Raw genomic sequence first — 26,239 nt, forward strand, 5'->3', positions numbered from 1 at the left:
TTTTGTAGGTGTTTAATACATTTTATTGAAATAAATATCATAAACCACAGAGATAAATTTTATATGCAGTTAATTCCAATTTCTTAATATGCCAATTAATTTCATGAGTTTATATAAGGTCAAAACACAGTTTTTCTTGTTTTTGCTTTTTAGAAATGGCTACAATCAACAATTCTTAATGGAACCAGTAGAATTAACAAAAGGAAGGGAAAGGAGAAAAATGATCTAGATCAGGGGTTGGCCAGCTTTTTCTGTAAAGGGCCAAATGGTAAATAGCAAGTCATAATCTTTTTGTTGGTGGAAGGTCTTGCCTTTGAAGCGCAATAATGCCAAGCACAATAAAACAAGGTATGCCTATAGGTAGATACCACCCCCAGAGATTCTTTGTTTTGTTATGCTCCTCAGGTGATTCACAGAGTTGATAACCACTATTGAGGGAATGGCCATTTGTCTCTCACTCCCCTCAGATTTCAGGGACTTTTCCTAGCTATCTTCTGTGGCAGTTTTTACCAAGTGCTTCTCAGATCTTATCATGACATGAAGACCACCTAGTAATTGGGAATATCAACAGGAATAGTTCACTGAAGGAAAAAATGGAAACTCAGAGACCTAACTCCATTTGATCACCACCTCCATTGGCTTTAACCAGGTAAGCGTCTGACAACCCGTTCTTATCTCTTCAGCACCAGTGGAAATAACTGTTATCATTGGTGGAACTTACCAGGTTGGATTCTGTTCTCTTCTAAGTGACATGGAAGCATACTTGTGATAATGGAATACATTCAGCTCATTTCAAATTTTCTAAAAAGTATACTTTATTAAATGTGAGATGCTTACAGGCACCTCAAACACGGACCAGAGGAAAGTCATTGCCTCCCAAATGGTTGGACTCTCCAAAATTTCACTTATGAATATAATTATCAAGTCCAGGAATCCAAGTATTTTAGTCTTTATTTTAGTCTTTAAACTAAGAACTGAATTTCCAGGCAAATGTGTCTTGGTTGGGGAGACCAGTGTTAAAGTGAAGAGTGGCCTTCAAATCACTCCATGTCTTTTCTCCAATTCTCCTCAGGGGATGGGACGCACTTTTCAGCTGTAGAATATTTCCTTTCTCCTGCTTTGTGGTACCCAAACTTTTGGAAGAAAGGATGAGACACATCTGCCACACTATCATCTCCAAGACTGACAGCTGTGGTGTCACTCAAAACCAAAAAAGGAATCTCCTCTTCCTTATAACTCTTCTTTGTCCTCTTCTGCACAGATGCAGGCTGCCCGTTGACTATTCATAAAGGGTCGGCAGCCCAAGGTCCATACAGTATTGAAGACAGTGTCAACCAAAGAATCACAGGCTACTTGAAGAAAATGTAGAGAAATATAAAGTTTAATAGATAGACTACTCCCAAGTATTATGAGTAATTTTAAAGACACAATGTATTTCCAAGATTGTCATGATACCCAGAGGAAAGTAGAGGCAGTCATCCAAAAACAGAATTAAAAGGAAAAGAGTATGTGTATATTTAAACGAAAATTTTTCAGAAGAACTCCATCCAATTTAGTAGAGCAGAATACACTTTGGGGTGCCCTCCTTTTATGGGCCTCCAGGTCAAAACCATGGTTAGCAATCAGATTCTCCCATACCACTGTACTCACTCCGTGGAAATTTTACCATTTTTGCAGAATACTCCCTCCGATAAGACTGCTGTGTTTCCTATAGCTTTCCCTGCTGAAGGGTAAGATGAATAACCATTCACTCATCGAAAAAAACATGTGTGCCTGTTGAATATGTTGGTCAGCCACTCTGTTAAACATCAGGAATACAGAAACCAAAGAGATAACTCAAGAACCTCACAGTTTGGACAAAGAAGTGGACAGGATAGACAGGTAAACAGATGATTACACCGCACCATAACGGAAATAATCCCAAGATGGTATGGGAGCCCACAGTAAGGGTCTCTACCCCTTTGGATAAGGGATATTATGGAAGGCATTTTAGAACACCTACTATTGGAATTTTGATAGGGATTGTGTTGAATCTGCAGATTGCTTTTGGTAGTATGGACATTTTTAACAATATTAATTCTTCTAATTCATGAGCATGGACTATCTTTTTACTTATTTGTGAATTTCTTCATCAGTGTCTTACAGTGTTCATTGTATAGGTCCTTCACCTCCTTGGTGAAATTTATTCCTAGGTATTTTATTCGTTTTGATGCAATTGTAAATGGGATTTTTTTAAAAAAATCTCTTTCTGATAGTTCATTATTAGTGTATAGAAACACAATAGATTTTTGTATATTGATTTTGTATCCTGCAACTTTAATGATTTGTTTATTAGTTCTAACAGTTTTTTCATGGAATCTTTACGGTTTTCTATATATAATAATATCATGTCATCTGCAAATAATGACAGTTTTATGTCTTCCATTCCGATTTGGGTGACTTTTATTTCTTTTTCTTACTTAATTGCTCTGGCTCCGACTTCCAATATACTATGTTGAATAGAAGTGGTGAGAGTGGGCGGCATTGTCTTGTTCCTGATTTTATTATTTATTTATTAATTTATTTTTTAAGAAGCTCACAGTGGCCCAGTTCACAGTGGCCCATGTGGGGATCAAACTGGCAAGTTTGGTGCTATCAGCACCACGCTCTAACCAACTGAGCTAACTGGCCACCCCATCTTGTTCCTGATTTTAAAGGAAAAGCTTTCAGCTTTTCACTATTGATAAAGCTGTTTCAACAATAACAAAAAATGAATGATGAAAGTGTCGCAAGCAGAGGGAATTGAAGAAAAAGATATGGGTCACCAACGCAAGTAATTCAGAATGGCAGAAATTAGGAGAGAAATCAGGAATAAGCAAGTTGATGTTGGAGAGATATGCTAGGGATGCACTAGAAAGGGATATGTATGTCATTCTAAGGAGGTGGGTTTAATCCTAGAGAAGAGGAAGATGACCAGGTTTGTGTGGTATAAAAATATATCTAGTCCCTATGGGGAAAATAAATTGGATGGGACTCAGAAATTAGGTTAATTTGCAGTAACCAGGCAAATTATCAGAGATATTTAGGAGACAGAATCAATAGGACATTGCTTGGAGGAAGTAACTTGACCTGACTCTAGATTAGCAACAGGTACTACTCACTCTTTGTAGGTGCAGATAGAGTGATACTCCCTTTTACAGGTCCTAATTAATTAGTCATATTTTCAAGCCCTCACAGATTCACTTTATGACAACAGTCTAGACATTGATCTGTGAACAAGATCTAAGATTCTTTCTACTGACCTTCTCGGTGGCATGGAGTCAGCTCTTTATAAGCCTGACTTTCAAACATCACCATCTAAAAATATATAATGCTAATACCTGAATGTAATGTTCTGGCTTCAGAAACTGAGGGATTAAAACTTTTCCTAAAGCGAATAGGAAAAAGAAATTACAGAATCAGTGCTAGAAATTGGAGAGCTAAGCAGTTGTTTAAAAATAATTATCCTCAAGTATATATAGACCTCTACACAAAAAAAGAGGTAGGTTTTAAAAAAATTATTTCCCTGACTGAGAACAAAATAAGAAAAAAAGGGGGCATAAACCCAACCAAGTGGTCCTATACAGAATAATTTTTTATATGGAAAATTATTTAACAGTGGAATGGACAACTAAAGCCAACTGGGCAACTCTTTCTCCCGTCTTAAAGGATACATTTTTATATCTCTGGGAAGGCTTTGGTGTGGCCCCATCCATCAGGAGTGGCGCCAGCAGTTCCTGGGCAAAACAACAAGAACTTTAGCAAAAGAGTGCCCAGCGTCTTCCTTCAGCCTTTCCCTGCATTGTTTAGTGTTCTATAAAATTCCGTGAGCTTTGATGACCTGTTTGAGTAAAGGGGCTCTGGCTACAGGGAGAAACAAAACTCCCTGCTCACAAGTAGTTGCCCTTAAGATACCTACCTTCCACGTTGGAGACAAAGCCCAGGCTCCGCTTAAGGTCAGAGCAGATAGAGTGGAGGCACCACCGGAATTTTGCATCACAGCGATACTTGTTGGCACCGCAAGTGTCATAACAGACATCCAGCTGGTTGCAGCACTTGGTCATTGCTGGAATGCCCAAGTCCATCTGGGGAAAAGAGAAGGAAGAAAATGCCACGTTGAGACCAAGGACCTTAGGCAACCTTGCCCACGTTGTTTTAATGAGCTAGTTCTCAAATTCCTGTTACATACTCAGATCAACTGAGAAACACTAGTGACTTGAGAGAATACATCGGGATGCTAAGTTTCGGTCATGATTTAGTTATCATGATGTAATAACTCTGAGTCTCCTGGTTTTCTTCGTTTTCTTTTAGCTCTTTTTCTTTTAGATCTTTTAGATTTTCTAATTCACAGGCCACTGTGGTGATGAAGATAGAAATCAGAAGGTTAGTCAAGACAGCAGAGATTTAAGACTTCCAAATTCAACTGAAACTTATGTGAGATTTTGTTTGAGCAAAGGCTTCCAAAGCTCAGAAGTATGAAAAATTTAGCCTCAGTTCATCAAGAGGTCACAAGCATTTATCAGAGACCCAACCCTTCCAGCCCTCTATAAGGGTGTGTATATGTCTCTGTGCTGGGAGCAGAGTCTGAGATAGGACCCAGAGTGCCTGACCACAAGGGATATGGTCAAACAGCAATATTCACACACACACACACACACACACACACACTTCTTAAGTGTCCTATAAACAATTGTAAATGTTGTGGCATAAACTGAGGAAGTTCATAGAATGCCATTTATAGAGGTATCACACAGGACTGTTTTTTTAGAGAATTTGAAAAAATGTGGGATGAAGGATTAATAGAGACAGGGGTAGACTTAGAATATAGCAGATAAAGAAAGGAAATAATGAGCAAATCATATGTGAACAAGTCAGTTAGTTTAGTCTTTCAAGGGTCTTAGCAGGGAAATACATACATATAAAAAGTTTTCATTAATTAGGGAGAAGGGTTAGCTGATGGATAGCCTTGACTTCCAAAGTAACTAGTTAGATTTGATAAACACTCTTAAGCAAGGAAGGAACATGATACAAAGAGTAATTTTCTATGGTACCTACAATAGATGAGAATAGGGTGGGTCTAGACATAGGTAGAGCATCTTGGAATCTTTTGCAGCTTTTCTAATAATATAACTTGGACTTGGATGGAATTTGTGAAAATTGGTTTCAGGATATGATTGGGATTGATTTATCAGCTATTATAAATCCTTTCCCCTTGAGTCCTTAAAGTGTTTTCTTATTCGAACTTGTATTCCAAGGCCACTGAAAGCGGAATATGGAGTTTGGCATTTTAAAATGGCCCTTTAGCAAAACAAATAAATAAACATTATTACTTTAAGAGATAATGTAACTAACTCATTATTAGACTAGGCAAAAGCCTGGACTCTGCAATTTTGGGTAAATTCCCATCACCTGATATCTGAAGTAAACTACTTTGCTTTTATTTCACCCCTAAAATGAAAAATATATCACAACCAGAAGTAACTGAGAATTAGATGAGTACAGAGGCTATCATTCAATTCAACTAAATGGGAAATTCTTGAACTAGTTCTTAATGATAGTTGTATCGATAAACAAATGACATTATTTTCAAAAGAGAGTGCCTACCACTTCCCGAGCTACTAAATTGATATCTAGTAAAATATATTTGCTGAAAATAGGTGGTTATTCTAATATAAATATATATTTGAAAGGATTATCTTTCTTCTGTGTCGATACACAGAAGAAATCACTGATCTCTTCTCAATGATTGAGGACAAGGCTGGGAGTACAGTTGTGCAGGTTGCGCACTACACAAGAGCATCATATCTAAGGGGGTACCTTCCCACAAGAAATCATGGATTTATATATTTATTAACAAAAACAACTAGCCAATAGCAGTCAAGTTTCCTTTGTAATAAAATCAGTATATTAAGATAAATTTCTGACAAGTGGAGAAAAAGTATCTTGAAAAAGGGGACCTTTTTCCAAGTTGTACAAAAATGCCATATGGGTGAGCAGGGTTTCAGTTAGAAGAATAAACATTATGCTGCTTAGAAAATCATTACAAAGTAAAATCTTCTGAATCATCAGAAAACAGAAGTTTAGCCTGATTAAGATATAATTCAAAATCAGTTTGGATATGAAACCCCACTACCTACATTTTATATAAAACCTCTTTTCTAAAGAAGTCTTAAAAGAAGCTAACTTACTACTTGTTTTTAGGGGAGCCCAACAGTTTGAGAAATGGTCAGCAGTGTGATGATAAATGTTTAGCCAGAGGCTGGATGTGCGTGTGTGTTGCAGGTAGGTATTTGCAGATTTCTATGGTGTTAACACTCCAAACATAGCTGATTTGACACTACCGATGTGAAAATTCCTGCCTACACTACAGCAATCAGCTCTCACTGGTCGGTACCAGCTGGCTCCAGCACAGCCTTGGAAAGCCTCACTAATGTAAATAAGTCAGACTTCTCAAATCTATTTCATATTGTTACGTTTGATCCCCTAAAGCTCGGCTGATGTTTGCAGCAGTAATTTCAAAGGGCTTGTCTTAGGGACAGCTGCCTCTGAGAAAAGGAAATCAGATACTTTAAAAAAAAAAAAATTGTCTCCCGTCCTCTGTATCCAATTTAAAACCATTTATTATATTGCTCAACTATATTTTATAAGTGACCACTTCCATCAGTGATATCTCTTGGATATTGTCTTAGTTAAAGCTAATCAACTAAGAAAATAATGTTGGTGGTACGTACACTTTCTGGTACCTTGAGACCCAGGAAGTAGGAGCTGCAGCCATTGGGCTCCTGTGGCCTATAGCCAGGTCTTGGCATTGGTGCCTTTCCTAGCAGGAGAAAGAGAGGAAAGAAGCGGTAAGAAATATTTAGAAATTAAGTATTTGGGAACCTTCATCAAAGAAAAATGATCTAAAAGCATATTCAGTTTTTCCTTTAAAAGTCGTTGTTCCTCAGCAGATATTCACAACCAAATTACATGGTGATGGTAATGATGTCATGAAAGAATAATGACCTTCAGCAAGTTTGGCCTTTTTCTCCTAACCTCTAAGACTTTCATGAGTATTTATTTCCTAACAATTCTAATGTTTCTTAAGTGCATGACTTCGAAGAGAAGGTCTTTGGCAAAACCGAACAAAAACTCAAGGTTTGCTACCTCTCCATCTACTGTAAGGCACCACTCCTTGCACAGAAAAAGGAGCTCTACCTGATCAGACACTTCAGGGGTCAGAATTATAATAGTACCCACAAAATATTTTCCAGAATAACTGAAAGGAAATTTTGCAAGGTTTCACAAATATAGACAAAGCATTACTGACCAAAGGTCAAAGAAAACACTCCCATGCAGTATTTTAGGTATTTGTATCATAGAACTAAGTAGAAGATATCTTAAAAGCTTTGAATTTCTTGGTTTCTCCTACTTGGCTTTTGAGTTATTTTATGGTCTTGCAAATATGTAGAAGGAAGTTTTGTCAGTTGTGTCAATGGTAGTCATCATAGATAAAAATAACCTTGACCTGAGATGACCTCAGGACAGTCATCTCCAGGGAGTATTTTTATCCTATTACCCAGATAAGGAAAATGGGGCTAAGTCATATAGTAAGTGGGGGAAGTATGATGTAAATCCAGATTTCCTGTTTATCTCTGAAGCCCATGTTCCTTCTTCATATTCTTTTGCTCCTTTTTAGGAGAACGCAAGACAGACATAGCATAAGACTAAGGAAATAAGCTAAGAATTAATCCTCAGAGTGAGGCACGTAGCATTTCTTTTTTCTTCCTTTTCTTTAATTTTCACCTACCAAGTATTTTATTTTTAGTTATTTTTATTATGAAATATTTCAAAACTGAAGAAAATTCAGAGAAACAAACAAACATGAACACATTACACAAACATAATAAAGGTTAACATTGCCAAACGTGCTATCATTTTTTTTCTGTTTAATTAAGTGTTACAAGTACAGTTGGAGCTCCCTTGCACCCCATCTTTCTGTTTTAATTTTCAGATACTAAGTCTGAGCTTTAAAGCTCTTTCTCCTTGTTATTCCTCAAAATTGTCTTGATTATTCTTGCATATGAATTTTAGAGTCAACTTAGTACATTCTATAAGAAATTGTCAGGATTTTGCTTGGACATACATTGAATTTATAGATTAATTTGGAGGCAACTGACTTTCTTAGAATATTCTGTCTTCCCAAACATGGGCATAGAATAGCTTTCCATTTACTTAGCCTTCTTTTTTGTTTTTCAGTAGAGTGTTATAACTTTCTCCATATATCTATTATATCTCCTACATACTGGACTATTCAGATGCTTACACAAGAAAGCAAATCTCATAAAAATCCAGATTAAAAATCATAAGGGTGATATAGTGAATGTGTACTTTCCTGGAACCCAGTCTGCTTCTAGCTTTTTGCTCTACCAGCTCTAGAATGTAGCCCTGGCTCTTGTGGTCCAGGATGGAGCTTCAGCCAGCACATCCATATTATAAGCAGCAGGATGGAAGAAGAAGGTAGAAGGGTTATAACCCCTCTCTTTAAGAAACACACTCCCTAATGTTACACATATCACTTCCTCTTACCTCCCTTTGGCCAGACCTTAATCAAATGGCAACACCTAGTTGCAAAGGTGGGCAATGGAAATGAAGTTTTTATTCAGTGGAGGCATCCGTGAGCCCAGCTTAAAGTTGGGAGGAGTGGCTTATTACTACAGAAAAGGGGAAGGATATTAGAGGACAATGAGCAGTCTCCACCACAGTCGGTTTGGGTATTTGTTACTATGGTACAACATGTGTACAAGATGGTGGTTCAAGATGGCCCCAGTGATCCCTATTTTCTGTTATTCATACTCTTGTGTATTGTCCCAGGGTAGTCTGTGTAACCAAGAGAACATGGCAGAAGTGGAGTATGTTGCTTACAAGATTACGTTAGAAAAGACTACAACTTCTGTCTTGGACTTGCATGCTCTCTCTCTCATCCTCTGTCATCCCTCACTCTGGGAGAAGCCATGTTGCAAACAGCTCCATGGAAAGGTCCATGTGGCAAAGAACTAATACCTTCTGCTAACAGCCACATGAGTTTGGAAGGAGGTCCTTCAGCTTCAGTCAAATCTTCAGGGACTGCAGCATCAGCTGACAGCACAATTACAACCTTATGAGAAATTCAAGAGCCAAAACTACCCAACGGAGCCACTCTCAGAAATGGTGCAATATAATAAATGCTTGTTATTTTAAGCTACTAAGTTTTGGGGTCACTTGTTCATCAACAATACATAACTATTGTGGTTGCCATTATGATTTGGGTCTCTTTTTTCATTACATTTTTTCTATGAAACTTTCTTGAGATATAATTTACATATTATACATTCACCCATTTAATGTTTATAATTCAATAGGCTTTACCATATTCACAGAGTTGTGCAACCATTACCACAATCTAATTTTAGAACATTTTTATCATCCAAAAAGAAACCCAATACCCGTTAGCAGTCACTCTCCATTTCCTCCCCCCTGCCCTACACAACTGCTCATCAACTTTCTGTCTTTTTAAATTCGCCTATTCTGGACATTTCACATAAACGGAAGCGTACAATATGAGGCATTTTGTGTCTGGCTTCTGTTTATTTTCTATTTTCCATGTTCATCCATGTTGTGGCATATATCAGTACTTCATTCCTTTTTATTGCCAGGAAATGTGATAGACATTTGGTTTATTTCTATTTCTTGACTATTATGAATAATGCTGCTACAGACATTTGTATACTGGTTTTTGTGTGGACAATATTCATTTTCCATAGAATTAGAATTGCAGAGTCATATGGTAACTAACATTAGGAGGAACTGCCAGACTTTTCCAAAACGGTGGCACAATTTTGCATTTCCACCAGCAGTGTGTAAGGGTTCCAAATTCTCCACATCCTGCCTACACTGGTTCTTATCTACCTTTTTAATGATAGTCACCCTTGTGGGTGTGAAGTGGTATCTCATGGTTTGCATTTCCCTAGTGACTATTGAATATTTTTCATGTGTTTATTGTCCATTCATAGCTCTTCCTTGGGAAAATGTCTATTTGTCTTTGTCCATTTTAAAATTGGGTTATTTGTCTTTTTATTGTTGATTTGTAAGAGTTCTTTATATATTCTAGCTACAAGTCTTTGTCAGATATATCGTGCAAATATTTCCTCCTATTCTGTGGCTTGTCTTTGTACTTTTTTTTTTTATTGGGGTGACAATTGTTAGTAAAATTACATAGATTTCAGGTGTACTATTCTGTATTACATCATCTATAAATCCCATTGTGTGTTCACCACCCAGAGTCAGTTCTCCTTCCATCACCATATATTCGATCCCCCTTCCCCTCATCTCCCACCCCCCACCCCCTTACCCTCTGGTAACCACTAAACTATTGTCTGTGTCTATGAGTTTTTGTTTCTCATTTGTTTGTCTTGTTCTTTTGTTGTTTTTGGTTTATATACCACATATCAGTGAAATCATATGGTTCTCTGCTTTTTCTGTCTGACTTATTTCGCTTAGCATCATACTCTCAAGATCCATCCATGTTGTCACAAATGTTCCTATATCATCTTTTCTTACTGCCGAATAGTATTCCATTGTGTATATATACCACAACTTCTTTATCCATTCATCTATCGAAGGACATTTTGGTTGTTTCCATGTCTTGGCCACCGTAAACAAAGCTGCAATGAACATTGGAGCACACGTGTCTTTATGTATAAATGTTTTCAGATTTTTTGGGTAGATACCCAGGAGAGGGATTGCTGGGTCATATGGTAATTCTATTTGTAATTTTTTGAGGAACCTCCACACTGCCTTCCATAACGGCTGCACCAGTCTGCATTCCCACCAACAGTGTATGAGGGTTCCTTTTTCTCCACAGCCTCTCCAACACTTGTTACTATTTGTCTTGTTGATGATAGCCATTCTGACTGGGGTGAGGTGATATCTCATTGTGGTTTTGATTTGCATTTCTCTGATGATTAGTGATGTTGAGCATTTTTCATATGTCTATTTGCCATTTGTATGTCCTCTTTGGAGAAATGTCTCTTCAGGTCCTCTGCCCATTTTTCAATTGGGTTGTTTGTTTTTTTGTTGTTGAGTTGCATGAGTTCCTTGTATATTTTGGATATTAGCCCCTTATCGGAGGCACTGTTTGCAAAAATCTTCTCCCATTCAGTTGGTTGCTTCTTTATTTTGTCGATGGTTTCTTTTGCTATTCAGAAGCTTTTAAGTTTCATATAGTCCCATTTGTTTATTTTAGCTTTTACTTCCATTGCCTTTGGTGTCAAATTCATAAAATGCTCTTTGAACCCAAGGTCCATAAGTTTAGTACCTATGTTTTCTTCTATGCAGTTTATTGTGTCAGGTCTTATGCTTAAGTGTTTGATCCATTTTGAATTAATTTTGGTACATGGTGACAGATAGCAGTCCAGTTTCATTCTTTTGCACGTGGCTTTCCAATTCTCCCAGCACCATTTATTGAAGAGGCTGTTTTTCCTCCATTGTATGTTTTTAGCTTCTTTGTCAAAAATTATCTGTCCATATTTATGTGGTTTTATTTCTGGGTTCTCAATTCTATTCCATTGGTCTATGTGTCTGTTTTTCTGCCAATACCATGCTGTTTTGATTATTGTAGCCCTGTAGTACAAGCTAAAGTCAGGGAGTGTGATACCTCCAGTATTGTTCTTTTTTCTTAAGATTGCTTTGGCTATTCGGGGTCTTTTGTGGTTCCAAACAAATCTGATGATCTTTTTTCTATTTCTTTGAAAAATGCCATTGGGATTTTGATGGGGATTGCATTAAATCTGTATATTGCTTTGGGTAATATGGCCATTTTAACTATGTTGATTCTTCCAATCCATGAGCACGGAATGTCTTTCCATTTCTTTGTGTCTTCTTCAATTTCTTTCAAAAATGTCTTATAGTTTTCAGCATATAGGTCTTTCACATCCTTGGTTAAGTTTATTCCTAGGTATTTTATTCTTTTTGCTGCAATTGCAAAAGGAATTGTTTTCTGTATTTCTTTTTCTGAGATTTCATTGTTAGTATATAGGAATGCGATGGACTTTTGTACGTTGATTTTGTAGCCAGCTACTTTACTGTATTCGTTGATTGTTTCTAATAGCTTTTTGGTGGAGTCTTTAGGGTTTTCTATATATAGCATTATGTCATCTGCAAAGAGTGATAATTTAACTTCTTCATTCCCAATTTGGATGCCTTTTATTTCTTTCTCTTGCCTGATTGCTCTGGCAAGGACTTCCAACACTATGTTGAAAAGCAGAGGTGATAGGGGACAGCCCTGTCGTGTTCCTGAATGTAGAGCAAAGGGCTTCAGTTTTTCACCATTAATTATGAGATTAGCTGAGGGCTTGTCATATATGGCCTTTATTATGTTAAGGTATTTTCCTTCTATACCTATTTTATTAAGTGTTTTAATCATAAATGGATGTTGTATCTTGTCAAATGCTTTTTCTGCATCAATTGATATAATCATATGATTTTTGTCCTTTATTTTATTTATGTGATGTATCACATTGATGGATTTCCGGAGGTTGAACCATCCTTGTGCCCCAGGGATGAACCCCACTTGGTCGTGATGAATAATCTTTTTAATACATTGTCGTGTTCGATTTGCTAGAATTTTGTTTAGGATTTTGCATCTGTATTCATCAGAGATATTGGTCTGTAGTTTTCTTTTTTTGTGTTGTCCTTACCAGGTTTTGGTATCAGGGTAATGTTGGCCTCATAAAATGAGTTAGGGAGTACTGTCTCTTCTTCAATTTTTTGGAAGAGTTTGAGCAGGATTGGTATTAGATCCTCTTTGAAGGTTTGGTAGAATTCACTAGTGAAGCCATCTGGTCCCGGACTTTTGCTTTTGGGAAGGTTTTGGATGACTGATTCAATTTCGTTACTGGTGATCGGTCTGTTTAGATTTTCCAGTTCTTCATGGTTCAGCCTTGGAAGGCTATATGTTTCTAAGAACTTGTCCATTTCTTCTAGGTTGTTGAATTTGGTGGCATATAGTCCTTCATAGTATTCTTGGATGATCCTTTGTATTTCTGTGGTGTCTGTGATAACTTCCCCTTTTTTTGTTTCTGATTTTGTTAATTAGTGTCTACTCTCTTTTTATCTTAGTGAGTCTAGCCAAAGGTTTGTCAATTTTGTTAATCTTTTCAAAGAACCAACTCTTGTCATATTAATTTTTTCTATTGTCTTTTTGTTCTTATTTCATTTAGTTCTGCTCTGATTTTTGTTATTTCCTTTCTTCTGCTGACCTTGGGTTTCACTTGTTCTTCTTTTTCTAGTTCTTTAAGGTGTAACATGTGGTTATTTATTTGGTATTTTTCTTGTTTCTTGAGATAGGACTGTAATGATATAAATTTCCAACTTAAGACTGCTTTCACTGCATCCCCAAAATTTTGGTAGGATGTATTTTCATTGTCATTTGTTTCTACGTATCTTTTGATCTCTCCTCTAACTTCTTCTTTGACCCAGTTGTTCTTTAAAAGTATGTTGTTTAATCTCCATGTATTTGTGTTTTTTCCTGCTTTCTTTTTACAGTTGATATCCAATTTCAAAGCCTTGTGATCAGAGAATACGCATGGTATGATTTCAATCTTCTTAAATTTGCTGAGGCTGATTTTATGTCCCAATATATGGTCTATCCTTGAGAATGTTCCATGTACACTAGAAAAGAATGTATAGTCTGATGTTTTAGGATGAAGTGCTCTATATATGTCAATTACGTCCATTTCATCTAATGTGTCATTTAGGGCTGCTATTTCGTTATTTATTTTCTGTTTGGATGATCTATCCATAGCTGTCAATGATGTATTTAGTTCCCCTAGTATAATTGTGTTTTGGTCAATTTCTCCCTTTAGTTCTGTTAGTAGTTGCTTGGTATATTTTGGTGCTCCTTGATTTGGGGCATAAATATTGATGACTGTTATGTCTTCTTGTTGTATAGTCCCCTTTACCATTAAGAAATGTCCATCTTTGTCTCTTGTTATCTTTTTCACCCTGAAGTCTGTTTCATCTGATATCATTATGGCTACACCTGATTTTCTCTGGGTACCATTTGCTTGGAGTGTCAATTTCCACCCTTTCACTTTGAGTCTATGCTTGTCCTTGTAGCTGAGATGTGTCTCTTGGAGACAGCATATGGTTGGGTTTAGTTTTTTGATCCAATCTGCTACTCTGTGCCTTTTTATTGGTGAGTTCAGTCCATTTACATTTAGGGTGATTATTGATATGTGAGGATTTCCTGTCATTCTATCTTTAGTTTTCTGGTAAGGCTGTGTCTCCATTGTTTCTTTGCCTTTTTGTTGTTGTCTATTATTTCTGTGTGGTGGTATTCTATGATGTTTCCCTGTTTCTTCTTTTATTTCAGTATATATTTCAGTTCTGGATTTTTTTGAGTGGTTACCCTTAAGTTTATGTAAAAGAAAGTTTGATATTTAGAGTATTCCATTTTCTTCAGCACGCTTACTTTCTCCATTCCCATATTCCGGTTCAGGCCTTTACTATCCCCCTTTTTATGTTTTGGTTGCCACAAATTGTCCCTGTTGATGGTGGTCGAATAGCCTCCTTTAGTATTTCTTGTAGTGCAGGTCGTGTATTAGAAAATTCCCTCAGCTTCTGTATGTCTAGAAAGGTCTTTATTCCTCCTTCATATCTAAAGGATATCTTTGCTGGATATATTATTCTTGGCTCATGATTTCTCTCTTTCAATAGTTTGAATATTTGGTTCCACTCTCTCCTGGCTTGTAGAGTTTCTGCTGAAAAATCTGATGATAATCTAATGGGCTTTGCTTTGTAGGTTACCGTCTTCTTTTCCCTGGCTGCCTTGAGGATTCTTTCTTTATCGTTGATTTTAGACAGCTTCAATACAATGTGCCTTGGAGAAGGCCTGTTGGGATTGAGGTAATTAGGTGTTCTATTTGCTTCGTGGATTCGTGGATCCAGTTCTGTCCACAAGTTTGGGAAGTTCTCATCAACAATTTTTTTGAATATATTCTCTGCTCTCCTCTCTTTCTTCTCCTTCTGGTATGCCCATTATTCTTTTATTGCTCTTTCTGATGGAGTCAGAAAGTTCTTGTAGAGTTCTTTCATTTCTTTTAAGTCTCAAGTCTCTTTCTTCTTCCATCTGTGTAATTTCCAGGTTTCTGCCTTCGATGTCACTGATTCATTCATCCATCTGGTCAACTCTACTACCTAAGCTGGTTATTTCATTCTTAATTTCTTCTATTGAGTTCTTAATCTCCAGAAATTCTATTTGGTTCTTTTAAAATTTCAATCTCTTTCGTAAAATGCTCATGTTGTTCTTTGATTGTGTTTCTGAGTTCATTAAACTGCCTTTCTGTGTTTTCTTGCATCTCGTTGAGTTTTTTCAGAACTGCAATCTTGAATTCTCTGTCATTTAAGTCACATATTTCCATATCTTTAAGTTCCTTTTCTGGAGACTTTTCACTTTCTTTCTGAGCTGTCTTGTTGCCTTGGTTATTCATGGCAATTACTGATTTATTATTTCTCTTCCTAGACATCTACAGGAGTGGCTTCTGCAACAGGTTGATAGGAAGAGGTCTTTCTTTTGTTTTCCAGTACTTGTTGGTAGAATGTTTTATTTTCTCTCCGACTGCAGCCTTTTTTTTTCTCTCTCACACGGTAGTGCTATGTTTTCTCTGCACTATTCCTGCTTCTCACACAATGGGGAGATTCCCTGGGAGATGGGCTTCTCCTCTGTTAATAGTTCGCCTGGGTCACAGGATGCAGTGTCCGTGTGGGTATGCAGAGAGCTTTTGAAGTTCCAAGCTCTTCCTGCACCAGATTCAGAGCCCGTATGTTTCAGCAGTTCTGTTTACTCCTGCAGGGATCCACCCAGATAGGTGGGGCCAGGGGCGGGTTGAGTTGTGAGAGGTGGCCCAGAGCAATGGTGGCGACCACCACCAGAGCTGGTCCTGCTTTCACAGCTCCCTCCCCTTTGCCGGAACTAGTTGGGCTGCGAATCTGTGTCTGCCGTCCACAGTTCTCAGAACAGCAAATATTCTGTTCTTTTGATCTGACACTGCTACTATTCTGCTTCTAGCATGGGACAGGTGGGGGCGGGGTGAGCTCTGGGAGGGCAGGGAGGGGGCGGCTAGTCTCAGTGCCTAAGGCTTCTGTTCTCTGCTCGGCAGTGAGGGCTTAAACCACCGTTTTCAGCCTTCTTCCCTCAGTCTTTTCTCCGAGGTCTCTGCCGTGAGCGTTGGGTTCAGCCGTGCTATATGCTGCCCCCTCAGCCCTGTGGGCCATAAGCGGAGCCCTAGCAGCCCGAGTTCTTCCCTCTCTCGCAGCTGCGGAAGTTCCGGGATGCAGTGAGCTCGGAGCACTGAGCTAGGTCTGCGTCCTGCACCCACGCGGCTCAGTCTCCACACTTCTCTCTTCCTTCCTCCCCCACTCCCGCAATTCGCCCACCTTTAGGTGAATTCAGTAGTGGGCCTCTTCGTCTTGCCTGTCTGCTGTGCAGGGAGTCCTTTGTGGAGTTATAGTTGTTCAATTAGTTGTAAATTCCAGGGGCGCTTTACAGAGGCTCACCTCACGCCGCCATTTTGATGATGTCTCAATAGTCTTTTTACCTTTTTAATGGTATTCTTTGAATAACAAAAGTTTTTAATTTTGATGAAGTCTAATTTACCTATTTTCTTTTTTAATGAAGTGAAATTCACAAAACATAAATTTAACCATTGTAAAGTGTACAACTGAGTGGCATTCAGTATACATTTATGATGTTATGCAACCATCACCTCTGTCTAGTTCCAAAACATTTTCATCACCCTCCAAAGGAGGCCCATGCCCATTCTCCCCACCTTCTAATCCCTGGCAACCTCTAATCTGCTTTCTGTTTCTAGGGATTTACCTATTCTGGATATTAAACAAATGAAATCATACAATTTGTAACATTTTATGACTGCCTTCTCTCACTTAACATAATGTTTTTACGGTTCATCTGTTCTGTAGCATGTATCAGTACTTTATTCCTTTTTATGGCTGAATAATATTCTATACTCTGGATATACAACAGTTTGTTTGTTCATCCATTCATTGATGAACATTTTGGTTGTTTCCATCTCTGGGCAATTGTGAAAAGTGCTGCTACAGTGTTTCCCCAAAAATAAGACCTAGCTGGACAATCAGCTCTAACGCATCTTTTGGAGCAAAAATTAATGTAAGACCTGGTCTTATTTTACTATAAGACCCGGTATAATATAATATAATATAATATAATATAATATAATATAATATAATATAATATAATATAATATAATATAATATAATATAATACCGGGTCTTATATTAATTTTTGCTCCAAAAGACGCATTGGAGCTGATTATCCGGCTAGGTCTTATTTTTGGGGAAACACGGGATGAACAACTGTGCATGTGTATCTGTTTAGATATCTGTTTTCAATCCTTTGAGGTACATATAACTAAGGAGTGGAATTGCTGGCTCATGTAGTAATTCTATGTTTAACTTCTTGAGGAACTATCAACATGTTTTCTTTAGCACCTGCACTATTTTATTAGTTGGTGCAAAAGTAATAGTGGTTTAAAAGGCTAAAAATAATTGCAAAAACCGTGACTACTTTTGCACCAACCTAATACATTCCCACCAGCAAAGCACAAGGGTTCCAATTTCTCCATAGACTCACAGTTTCACTACAATGTATCTAGATGTGGATGGTATATCCTTATCCTGCTTGGAACAATCTGAAGACTTGGGTTTCTTTCATCTCTGGAGAATTCTCCTCCTGGGACTCATTACTGAATGGGGAATCTTTTTAATCCTGTCCTTCAGATATCTTAACCTCTCTTTCATATTTTTCATCTTTTTCTCTCCCTGTACTGAATTTTGACTAGCTTCATCAAATCTATTTTCCATTTCCCTAATTCTCTCTAGATTGACTAATCTGCTATTTAACCCATCCACTGAGTTTTTTCTCTCGATAATTATAATTTTCATTTCTTAGCATACTATTTAAGTCTTCTTTTAAATCTATATATTAATTTTCATTGACTTTTTAATGTTTTCTATTCCTTTTATTTCTTCAGTAATTTCAAATGTTCTTGTTATATTATATTATGTTATACTATTTTCATATATTATATTATTCTCTCCATTCCCTGGGATAAGCCTTTCATTTTAATGTCTACTGACTCTCCTTTATGGTGGGTTATTTTTTCACATGATGTATAATTTTTTAGTATGAGCTCATCTTCAGAAGGGCTTGTTTTTCTAAAGGATTCCTGTGCCCTGGGTCACATACTACAGAGTAGTTCCTCAATTGCTTTTGCCATGTCTCTGGGAGTTTCAAGATACTTGAGACACCAGTATTTATGTGAATTTCTGATTCCTCACCTGTGCATGGAATATGCTTGGTGTAGTGATTGTTTTAGTGGGTGTTCCCTATTTCTCCTTCAAGTCCCAGCTCCAGGTGGATGGAAAACATCCTTGCTCCTTCCTTGGAATATTGGGTAGAGGTTTTCTAATCTTTTTTAAACAGACTGGGCAGTTCCTCAGGCTCTAAGCTTTATGCATCCTGTCCAGTTCTAACTTCCCAATTCTTGGGAAAGGTGAAGTTACTTTCCCTCTCTTTGTATGAGCATTATAGCCCAATCCTCAGCCTGGAATCTATGTACATTCCAGATTGAAAATCCACGGGCTACAGGCACAGCGTCAGCTCCAGCTCACTTAGCCTCTGGGTTTTCTCTTTATTTCTGGAACTTGAAGGTCTCCCTTTATTTCATTCTAGCTTGAGTGTGTGTGGGTTTTTTTCAAATGTTTTATTTTTACCCAACGTTTCTCATTTATAATGGAGAGGTACTGTACTTGTTGATGGAGTCTGCCAGCCCACCAGTAATCCCTGTATTACTTTTGCAAGGTCTTGAGAAATATAACTTACTACTGATAACTCTACTAACCCAGTGTGTGTGTGTCACAAGCACTGGGAGTGGAGGAATCCGTAAAGTGTATTAAATATTAATCAAATTACAATTACGAAAATAATCATTCTATGCCATATGATCAAATATGTATTTAATCTTGGAGGTGAGATTATAATGATTTTATTTTTTCTTTGGATGGTTCTTTTACAAATGTACATATACTAGCTTTAAAGAAATCAGAAAAATTTTTAATGAAGAAACAAATGTCTGCATTTGATGGTGAAACTTATCTCTTTAATAATTTTGCTGATACAGGGCTTTTGCAGCAGACTCAGTGTAGGTTCTTGGGTTACCCTCTGACTTTTTGGCACTTGAGAACTTAACAAAGGATAAAACTCTGATGTCCCAGTTTGAAAGATAATGGAATGCCAACCATAGACACTTCCCACCTGGCCTGCTATTGATGTAGGTTATTTTTATTGTGTTTAATATTTTATAATAGCTGCGGCAATTCTGTTTAGGAACAAAACTTGAAGTACAATTTCTGAGAAAAAGGTGATTGATGGTTTGAGTCTAGGTGGAAGTAATATACTATATGCTCAAATTATAGTTTGATTTATATACCACATATCAGTGAAATCACATGATTCTCTGCTTTTTCTGTCTGACTTATTTTGCTCAGCATTACTCTCTCAAGATCCATCCATGTTGTCACAAATGTTCCTATATCATCTTTTCTTACCGCCGAATAGTATTCCATTGTGTATATATAGATGATGTAATACAGAATTGTACACCTGAAATCTATGTAATTTTACTAACAATTGTCACCCCAATAAATTTAATTTAAAAAAAAATTATAGTTTGAGTAGTTTTGAGTTGTGTTGAGTATTTACAGTCTGATGTTTTGGGTCTAGGCATCAGTAATGCACAAGTTAACTTTATTTTCTGGTTTTGGTTATATATAAACATGGGAGGCTGACAACTTGATCCTGCAGTTGAGGGCTTGGCAAACGTGGCCCAAGTCCAGCCCATCACCTGTTTTTGTATAGCCTGCCAGATAAAAATGGTTTTTATATTTTTAAATGGTCAAAACAACGATAGTATTTAGAAAATTATATGAAATTCAAATTTTAGCTGTCCATAAAAATGTTTTATTGGAACACAGCAATACTCACTTATTACCTAATGGCTATGGCTCCTTCCAGAGAAAAAAATAACAGAATGTTCTTGTAATCTTGATGTGAGGATGGTTTTCTAAGCAAGGCAAAAACATCAGAAGCCATAAAGAAAAAGATTGACAGACTTAATCTTAAATGAAAATTAAAAACATCTGAATAAAGTGACACACCATAAAACACTTAAAACACGAAACAGAAAAATCAGAGTGATTTTGGAAGAGAGTTAGCCACGAAACCCAAGAGTCCTACCTGCAGCTGTGTGCACTGCCTCTGGGGCCCAGTTTTGTCACTGAAAAGAACAGTAAAAACTTCTGGGGCTTTATTACCCAGGTCAAGGGTTCAGTCTTCCCTGGAGGGTGTGTCTGTTCTCCCCACCCAGCTGTTTCCGGCAGAAGAAACTCTGTGCTCCACTTGCGATCTACTAAGGAGGCAGAGCACTGATGTATTTGAAATGTCTATCCTGCTAACTTCCAGAAATACTCAAATACAGAATGAGTTACACATCAAGGGAACAAAGCAGAACTGGGACAATTTTATTGACGCAATACCCTATTTCAGTCGCTAAAACAGATTAAGTTAACTGCATGAGGTAAGGTGACCGACCAACTTGACCTGGTTTGCCTGGGACGGTCCCTGTTTTAGTACTGAAAGCCCTGTGCCCCAGAAACCCCCACCCCTTCCCTCAGTCCCCAGCAAAGCGCAACAGTTGGTCACCCTAGCATGGGAACCATTTTGCCACTAAGCCAGTAGCTGTTTTCTTTTGTCAGGCTGTGGACCCCCGGAAGAATCTGATGAAGGCTGTGAATTCTTTCCCTGGAAGAATATATGAATTCACAAGTTCATAAAATTTTGCTCTAAGATTTCAACAGATAAAAAGATCTCTTGAAATTAAAAAAAAAGAAAAGAAAAAAAGACTGATATTTAAAGACACTGTTTCTTAGAATTAAACCCAATAAGAAATTCATCATGAGGTCCTTTTATCCAAGTGTGACAGTGTGGACAGACAATATCTTTAATCATGATTTATAAGACAGACATTCTGCTCCAGAGACCCTCCTCCAGAGCGTTCATAAAGGCCCAGAACACGTAAGCCATCATTCAATGACTTCTTCCAGAAGCTGAGAGGCTGTTGTTCAGCCACTAGAATGTCTGTATTTTGTATTGTTACTTTATGGTGAAACAGAACTGGAAGAATCTGAATGTACAGGTAACCTGTTCACCAGATTGTCTTTCATATAATGTTTATAAAATGCGCTTGGTACCTGTGATGCTCCATACATAGCACTAGTTCTTTATATATACCGGGAGTGCCCAAAAAATGTATGCAAGGGGACACTTTGGTCAACTTTGCCCAAGCAGTAGTTTGCCATAATCAGAAGTGTCTGGATGCTGATGTAACCACTTTGAGCACCTCTTGTAATTGCAGAAGTCAAATATGACTTGTATTCAACTTTTGTTATCAGTATATATTGAGTATTACAATTTTAATAGTTTTTCCTTTCTTAAAATGTGTATACATTTTTTTTGGTACCCTCGGTATTATCTTTAATTCTTACAACAACCTTACAAAGTAGGTATTATTAGTGTTATTTATAAACATGAGGAAACACAGGTTGAGAGACTTAGGTAACTTGCCTAAGGTCACTCACAATGGGATTCCCCACCACACCCCAGTTCAAACCCATGATTTCTCCATTAGTATTTCTCTCAGTCTGGTCCAGGGGTCACCTGTGAAGTTCCAGGGTCCCACCACAGACCCACTGTATCAGGATCCCTCTGGACGAGGGAATCTCATTCACATCAGTGCAGACTCCTTACACCAGTTGCCCTATGTACGCTATTGATACAGGATATGCTGAATCTCCTTATATTTATAGTCTGCTCCTTTGACCGGATTTTGTGTGTTGACATGAAAACGAATTGCTGTAGATAAAAGAAGTGTGGAAAGCAAGGTGGACGCGCTATAGTAGGCTACCAGGATACAAACACACCTTTTCCTGTCTGAGCAACCTATGAGCTGAGGTTCTCCAAGAATGACCTCTTAAATAGTGCTCCCAACCTTGGCTGCACTTTGCAATTACCTGGGAAATGTTAACGATATTCACGTCTGGGTCCCACCCACAGACATTCCGATTGAATTGGTTTGGGTGGCAGGAGTTTCTAAAGCGCCCCAGGTGATCCTCGGTGCAGGGCCAGGGTCGAGAACCACTGCTTTAAGTACAGGCAGACCTCCTTTTATTGCGCCTCACTTTATGGTGCTTCACAGGTGTTGCATTTTTTTTAGTAGCAAAAAGATTACAACTCACTTTATTGTGATACTCGCTTTATTGTGTCTCCAAGGTCTGACTGGTAGTAGTAAGTAAATACCTATAAAATAGAATTTGTTTTTTTCTTGTAGACTGTTGCTAATTGCTCCTTCTGGCGAAAGAGTGCAGCCTATAACAGCAGGATTTTTTCCCCTCAAAGTGCAGTCCCAGGACCAGCAGCTGAGGATCACCTAGGAACCCTTAAAATGCAAATTTCCTGGCCCCTCCGCAGACCTACCCAACCAGAAACAGGAGGGGTGGGGGCTCAGCCTACGGTTTGAACAAGCCCCTCCACAGGACTTAAAGCTCAGATGAGGGGGCCGGCCTGGTGGCTCCTAACTCCGAAGGCTGCTGGTTCGATTCCCACATGGGCCAGTGGGCTCTCAACCACAAGGTTGCCAGTTCAACTCCTCAACTCCCGCAAGGGATGGTGGGCAGCACCCCCTGCAACTAAAATTGAACACAGCACCTTGAGCTGAGCTACCACTGAGCTCCCGGATGGCTCAGTTGGTTGGAGCATGTCCTCTCAACCACAAGGTTGCCGGTTTGACTCCCACAAGGGATGGTGGGCTGTGCCCCCTGCAACTAGCAACGGCAACTGGACCTGGAGCTGAGCTACGCCCTCCACAGCTAAGACTGAAAGAACAACAACTTGAAGCTGAACAGAACCCTCCACAACTAAGATTGAAAGGACAACAACTTGACTTGGAGAAAAGTCCTGGAAATGCACACTGTTCCCCAATAAAGTCCTGTTCCCCTTCCCCAATAAAATCTTTAAAAAAATAAATAAATAAAAGCTCAGATGAGTTCGAGAACCATTGCCTTAAAGAAAGAAGCACTGTGTGCAGGACACAAAGCAAACAGACAACGCATAGAGCCAGTTAATTATTAGGTGTTATCTATTCGAAAGAATGTTTGATTCACAATCAATCAGAGAAGATATTTTGTACCGTTTGGGCACAGTCTCCAGGTTCTCAGCTCCACTTGGTTCCAAAGGTAACAAGGCTTAACCTCTTGTTTCCTCTGTTTTTCAGGCCCCTCCTTTAAACAGGTTCTGTTTTGCGGAGTAAGTGGAGTTATTTACTTTCCTGCAATCTCTGTTGACTATTCCCATCCCCCACCAGTGGCTGCTGACACTGACCCTGCCCAGTGCAACAGAAATTTGCTGAAATCTGTTACTGCTATTTTGCTAGAGAAGGAGAGATTTGATTCTTGTTTTCCTAAAAAAAAAAAAATCCCTGCTGTCTGTTTGCTGAACCACAGGCCTAAATCTTGTGCTGCCTCTAGGCAGAAAAAGAGCACCTGTGTTGTTGATACGTGAATTGAGTTAACTCCTTTCCTGTGCCATCCGTGCAAACTAGGTGAGCACAGTCCAGTGACAAGGCATCTCTGTTTTGGTCCAAGCCACCTTGGACAAAGATGTGGCTAGGGGTCCAGGTGAGTCCTGCGATAGACCAGGCTTTTTACCCTGTGGAACCTTCCTAGAGCTGACGCGGCATCCTTTCTCATTATATCCGTATGTGGTTAAAATTTCTATGTTGCAAAACTTGGTTCTGGAGCAGTGGTTAACCATCCATTGCCTCCTAGTCACTCTCGGTTTTTAAGGAAGCTATTTCCTGACTAAAAGGGAGTGAGGGAACTGCTTGAGGGACTATACAAGTGTGTAGCTTTTCTGAGTCTCTCTCAAAGCTGAGTTCTATCTGTTGAATGTCTGGAGAAAGCATTTCTCAAGTGTTTTCTTTCTAGGCTAAACTGACTCTCCATGTTTATCTCTAATCCCATGATGGAACATTTGATAAACTAAACCATAAAACCAATGCCCTATGAGACAGTGTGTGCTTTTGAAGTTGCCCCCTCCCTCCCAGCTGTGAGGTCTAGATCTCCACGCTCTGTCCCCATTACATGGATTGGTGCAGGGGGAAGGAAGAACTGGCCCCTGGGGCTCCTGTTTGGCAACCAGGCTGCACCCTGGCTCCCAGGTACCCTCTCTACACCTGAGGCAAGACAGTGCTCCTGCCCATTCACAATTCTACATCGGGCTCCAGGCCTGAGGGGCAGTGTCAGGGTACCTACTGAAGGCCTGACCTTGCTGTCGAGGCAGCAGCTGTAGGGACAGCTCTCAGGGGACAGTCAGCAGATTGATGCCCATTAGAGACTGACAGAGCTGGAAGGAAGGTGCAAACAGCATTAGGAAAACAGGAAAAGCCACTTCCGAGCTTAGCACAGAGTGACTGAGGAAGCTGTTTCACCTCCGGCAGGGTTTTCTCTGAATGTTCAGCCTCAGTTTGCATCCCTAGGATCTCCTCACAGAGACCGCTCATATTCTCCCTCCCCACCTATGCTGCCTTTTCTGGAAGTACCACCTCACAACAAACTTATTAAAATGGCCCCAGGGAACAAGTCTTGAAAAGCTTCTTGGAGTTGGTGTGCCTGATACAATACACAAAGCTCAGCGAAGTTAAGTGATTCATTTGATCCATAAAGTTATCATTTTTATAGACTAGTGATTTCAGGAGGGAATTCATTTCTTCGTAGGACAAAAAGCAAAATATAAACTGGAAGCGATGCCAACACACTAGACCTCAGTCAACACTCTTAAAGTCTTAACATTTCAAATAGTGTTTCTGATAAACTCTGACTTTCAAGCAGCTCCATACAAAAACAACACTAGGAAAGCTGAGTTCCCCAGTACCATCCCTGAGCAATCTGTAGATATCATACACAGTTTTATTTTGGATAAACAACCAATAATTTGTCAGCATAAGTGTGTCCCAAATAGTTAAAGTATATTAACACATTGTTGGTTGTTTATTTGAAATTCAAATTTCACTGGGTGTCTTATATTTTTATGTGCTGAATCTGGCAGCCCGATCTAAGAGGTGGATGGCAGCAAATAGTGTGTGACTGGTTGTGACCCAGCACCAGCTGTTCGCAGGTCCACCAGTAATAGTTTTTATAGGAAGAGAAACAGTGCACTCACCGTACCGGCACCTGTACTGACAGACTCCATTTTTCCCTCCTAGTAGCTCCAGAAAGGAATCGAAGTAGCTGTTAACGGATTCAAAGCTGCCCCGGATGTGCCGAAGGCCCCAGTCTGAATAGGTCTCCTCTGCGTCAGGGCTGGTGTCACTCTGTGCCAGGCCACCCCCCAGGCTGAGCCACAAAATCAAGAAGCTGGTGGGCAGCTTCATCCTGTAGCCAGGTCTCTGCTCAAACCCCAGCCACTGTCCCAGGAAGTCTAGGTACACAGCCTGCCAGCCTGATGCAAGGCAGGACTGAGAAAGGGGTTATCTGGAACACTCAATCTGTGTGTTCCCCAGAGGTGGACTTTAAACAAGCCATGGAGGTTGGGATGAGATCAGGGCAATTAGAAAGGGCAAAGGTTAAGCATTGGGGGAATGGCCAGTGAGAAAGCACTTCAAAGTGGATTCCAGAGCCTAGAGGAGGGAAATGTCGCTCAGCTTCCTGGAGGCATGAGCAGTGCAGCCACTGGAATTCTGCCCCCAACCGGCTTGTTAACCTGTTGGTCAGTTACAAGCTTGGCCCTTTGGGGACAGGCTCTTGACCCAAGAGCTTGTCCTGCGGTCCTATCACCACCTCTAAGCCAGTGACCTGCACATGGTCTCTAAGGAGGTTCAGGAGGATGTATAAAAAAATTCAGGAGGGCCGGCCTGGTGGCTCAGGCGGTTAGAGCTCCATGCTCCTAACTCCGAAGGCTGCCGGTTGGATTCCCACATGGGCTCTCAACCACAAGGTTGCCAGTTCAATTCCTCGACTCCCACAAGGGATGGTGGGCTCCGCCCCCTGCAAC

General features: G+C 39.2%; 1 protein-coding gene across 4 annotated transcripts; it reads right to left on the minus strand.

Annotated features, from left to right (window-relative positions):
- Positions 1-790: 790 nt before the first annotated feature.
- On the minus strand, positions 791-25,752 carry PLA2G12B (phospholipase A2 group XIIB). 4 transcript variants are annotated; one of them, XM_019746014.2, is made up of 4 exons: positions 25,409-25,750; positions 6,750-6,838; positions 3,938-4,103; positions 791-1,352 (listed from the first exon to the last, which is right to left on the minus strand). In XM_019746014.2, the coding sequence occupies exons 1-4, from the start codon at positions 25,617-25,619 to the stop codon at positions 1,231-1,233; spliced, it is 588 nt and encodes a 195-aa protein (XP_019601573.1). In that variant the 5' UTR covers positions 25,620-25,750; the 3' UTR covers positions 791-1,230. The 4 variants fall into 4 exon arrangements, with proteins under 4 accessions (XP_019601573.1, XP_019601574.1, XP_019601575.1 ...); XM_019746015.2 differs by having other exon boundaries at positions 791-1,349; positions 25,409-25,748; XM_074339575.1 differs by lacking the exon at positions 791-1,352 and adding an exon at positions 3,596-3,755 and having other exon boundaries at positions 25,409-25,752.
- Positions 25,753-26,239: the final 487 nt, after the last annotated feature.

Source organism: Rhinolophus sinicus, linkage group LG07 (genome assembly GCF_036562045.2).
Source record: "Rhinolophus sinicus isolate RSC01 linkage group LG07, ASM3656204v1, whole genome shotgun sequence".
In the NCBI taxonomy this organism is placed as follows: Eukaryota; Metazoa; Chordata; class Mammalia; order Chiroptera; family Rhinolophidae; genus Rhinolophus; species Rhinolophus sinicus.

What these genes read in the sequence shown, in the direction of transcription:
- PLA2G12B (XM_019746014.2), bottom strand. Translation starts at nt 25,619, where the DNA reads ATGAAGCTGCCCACCAGCTTCTTGATTTTGTGGCTCAGCCTGGGGGGT. An exon ending in GTCTCAAGGTACCAGAAAGT is followed by an intron (nt 4,104 to 6,749) that starts GTACGTACCACC and finishes TCTTTTCCCCAG; the next exon opens with ATGGACTTGGGCATTCCAGC. An exon ending in CTTTGTCTCCAACGTGGAAG is followed by an intron (nt 1,353 to 3,937) that starts GTAGGTATCTTA and finishes ATTTTCTTCAAG; the next exon opens with TAGCCTGTGATTCTTTGGTT.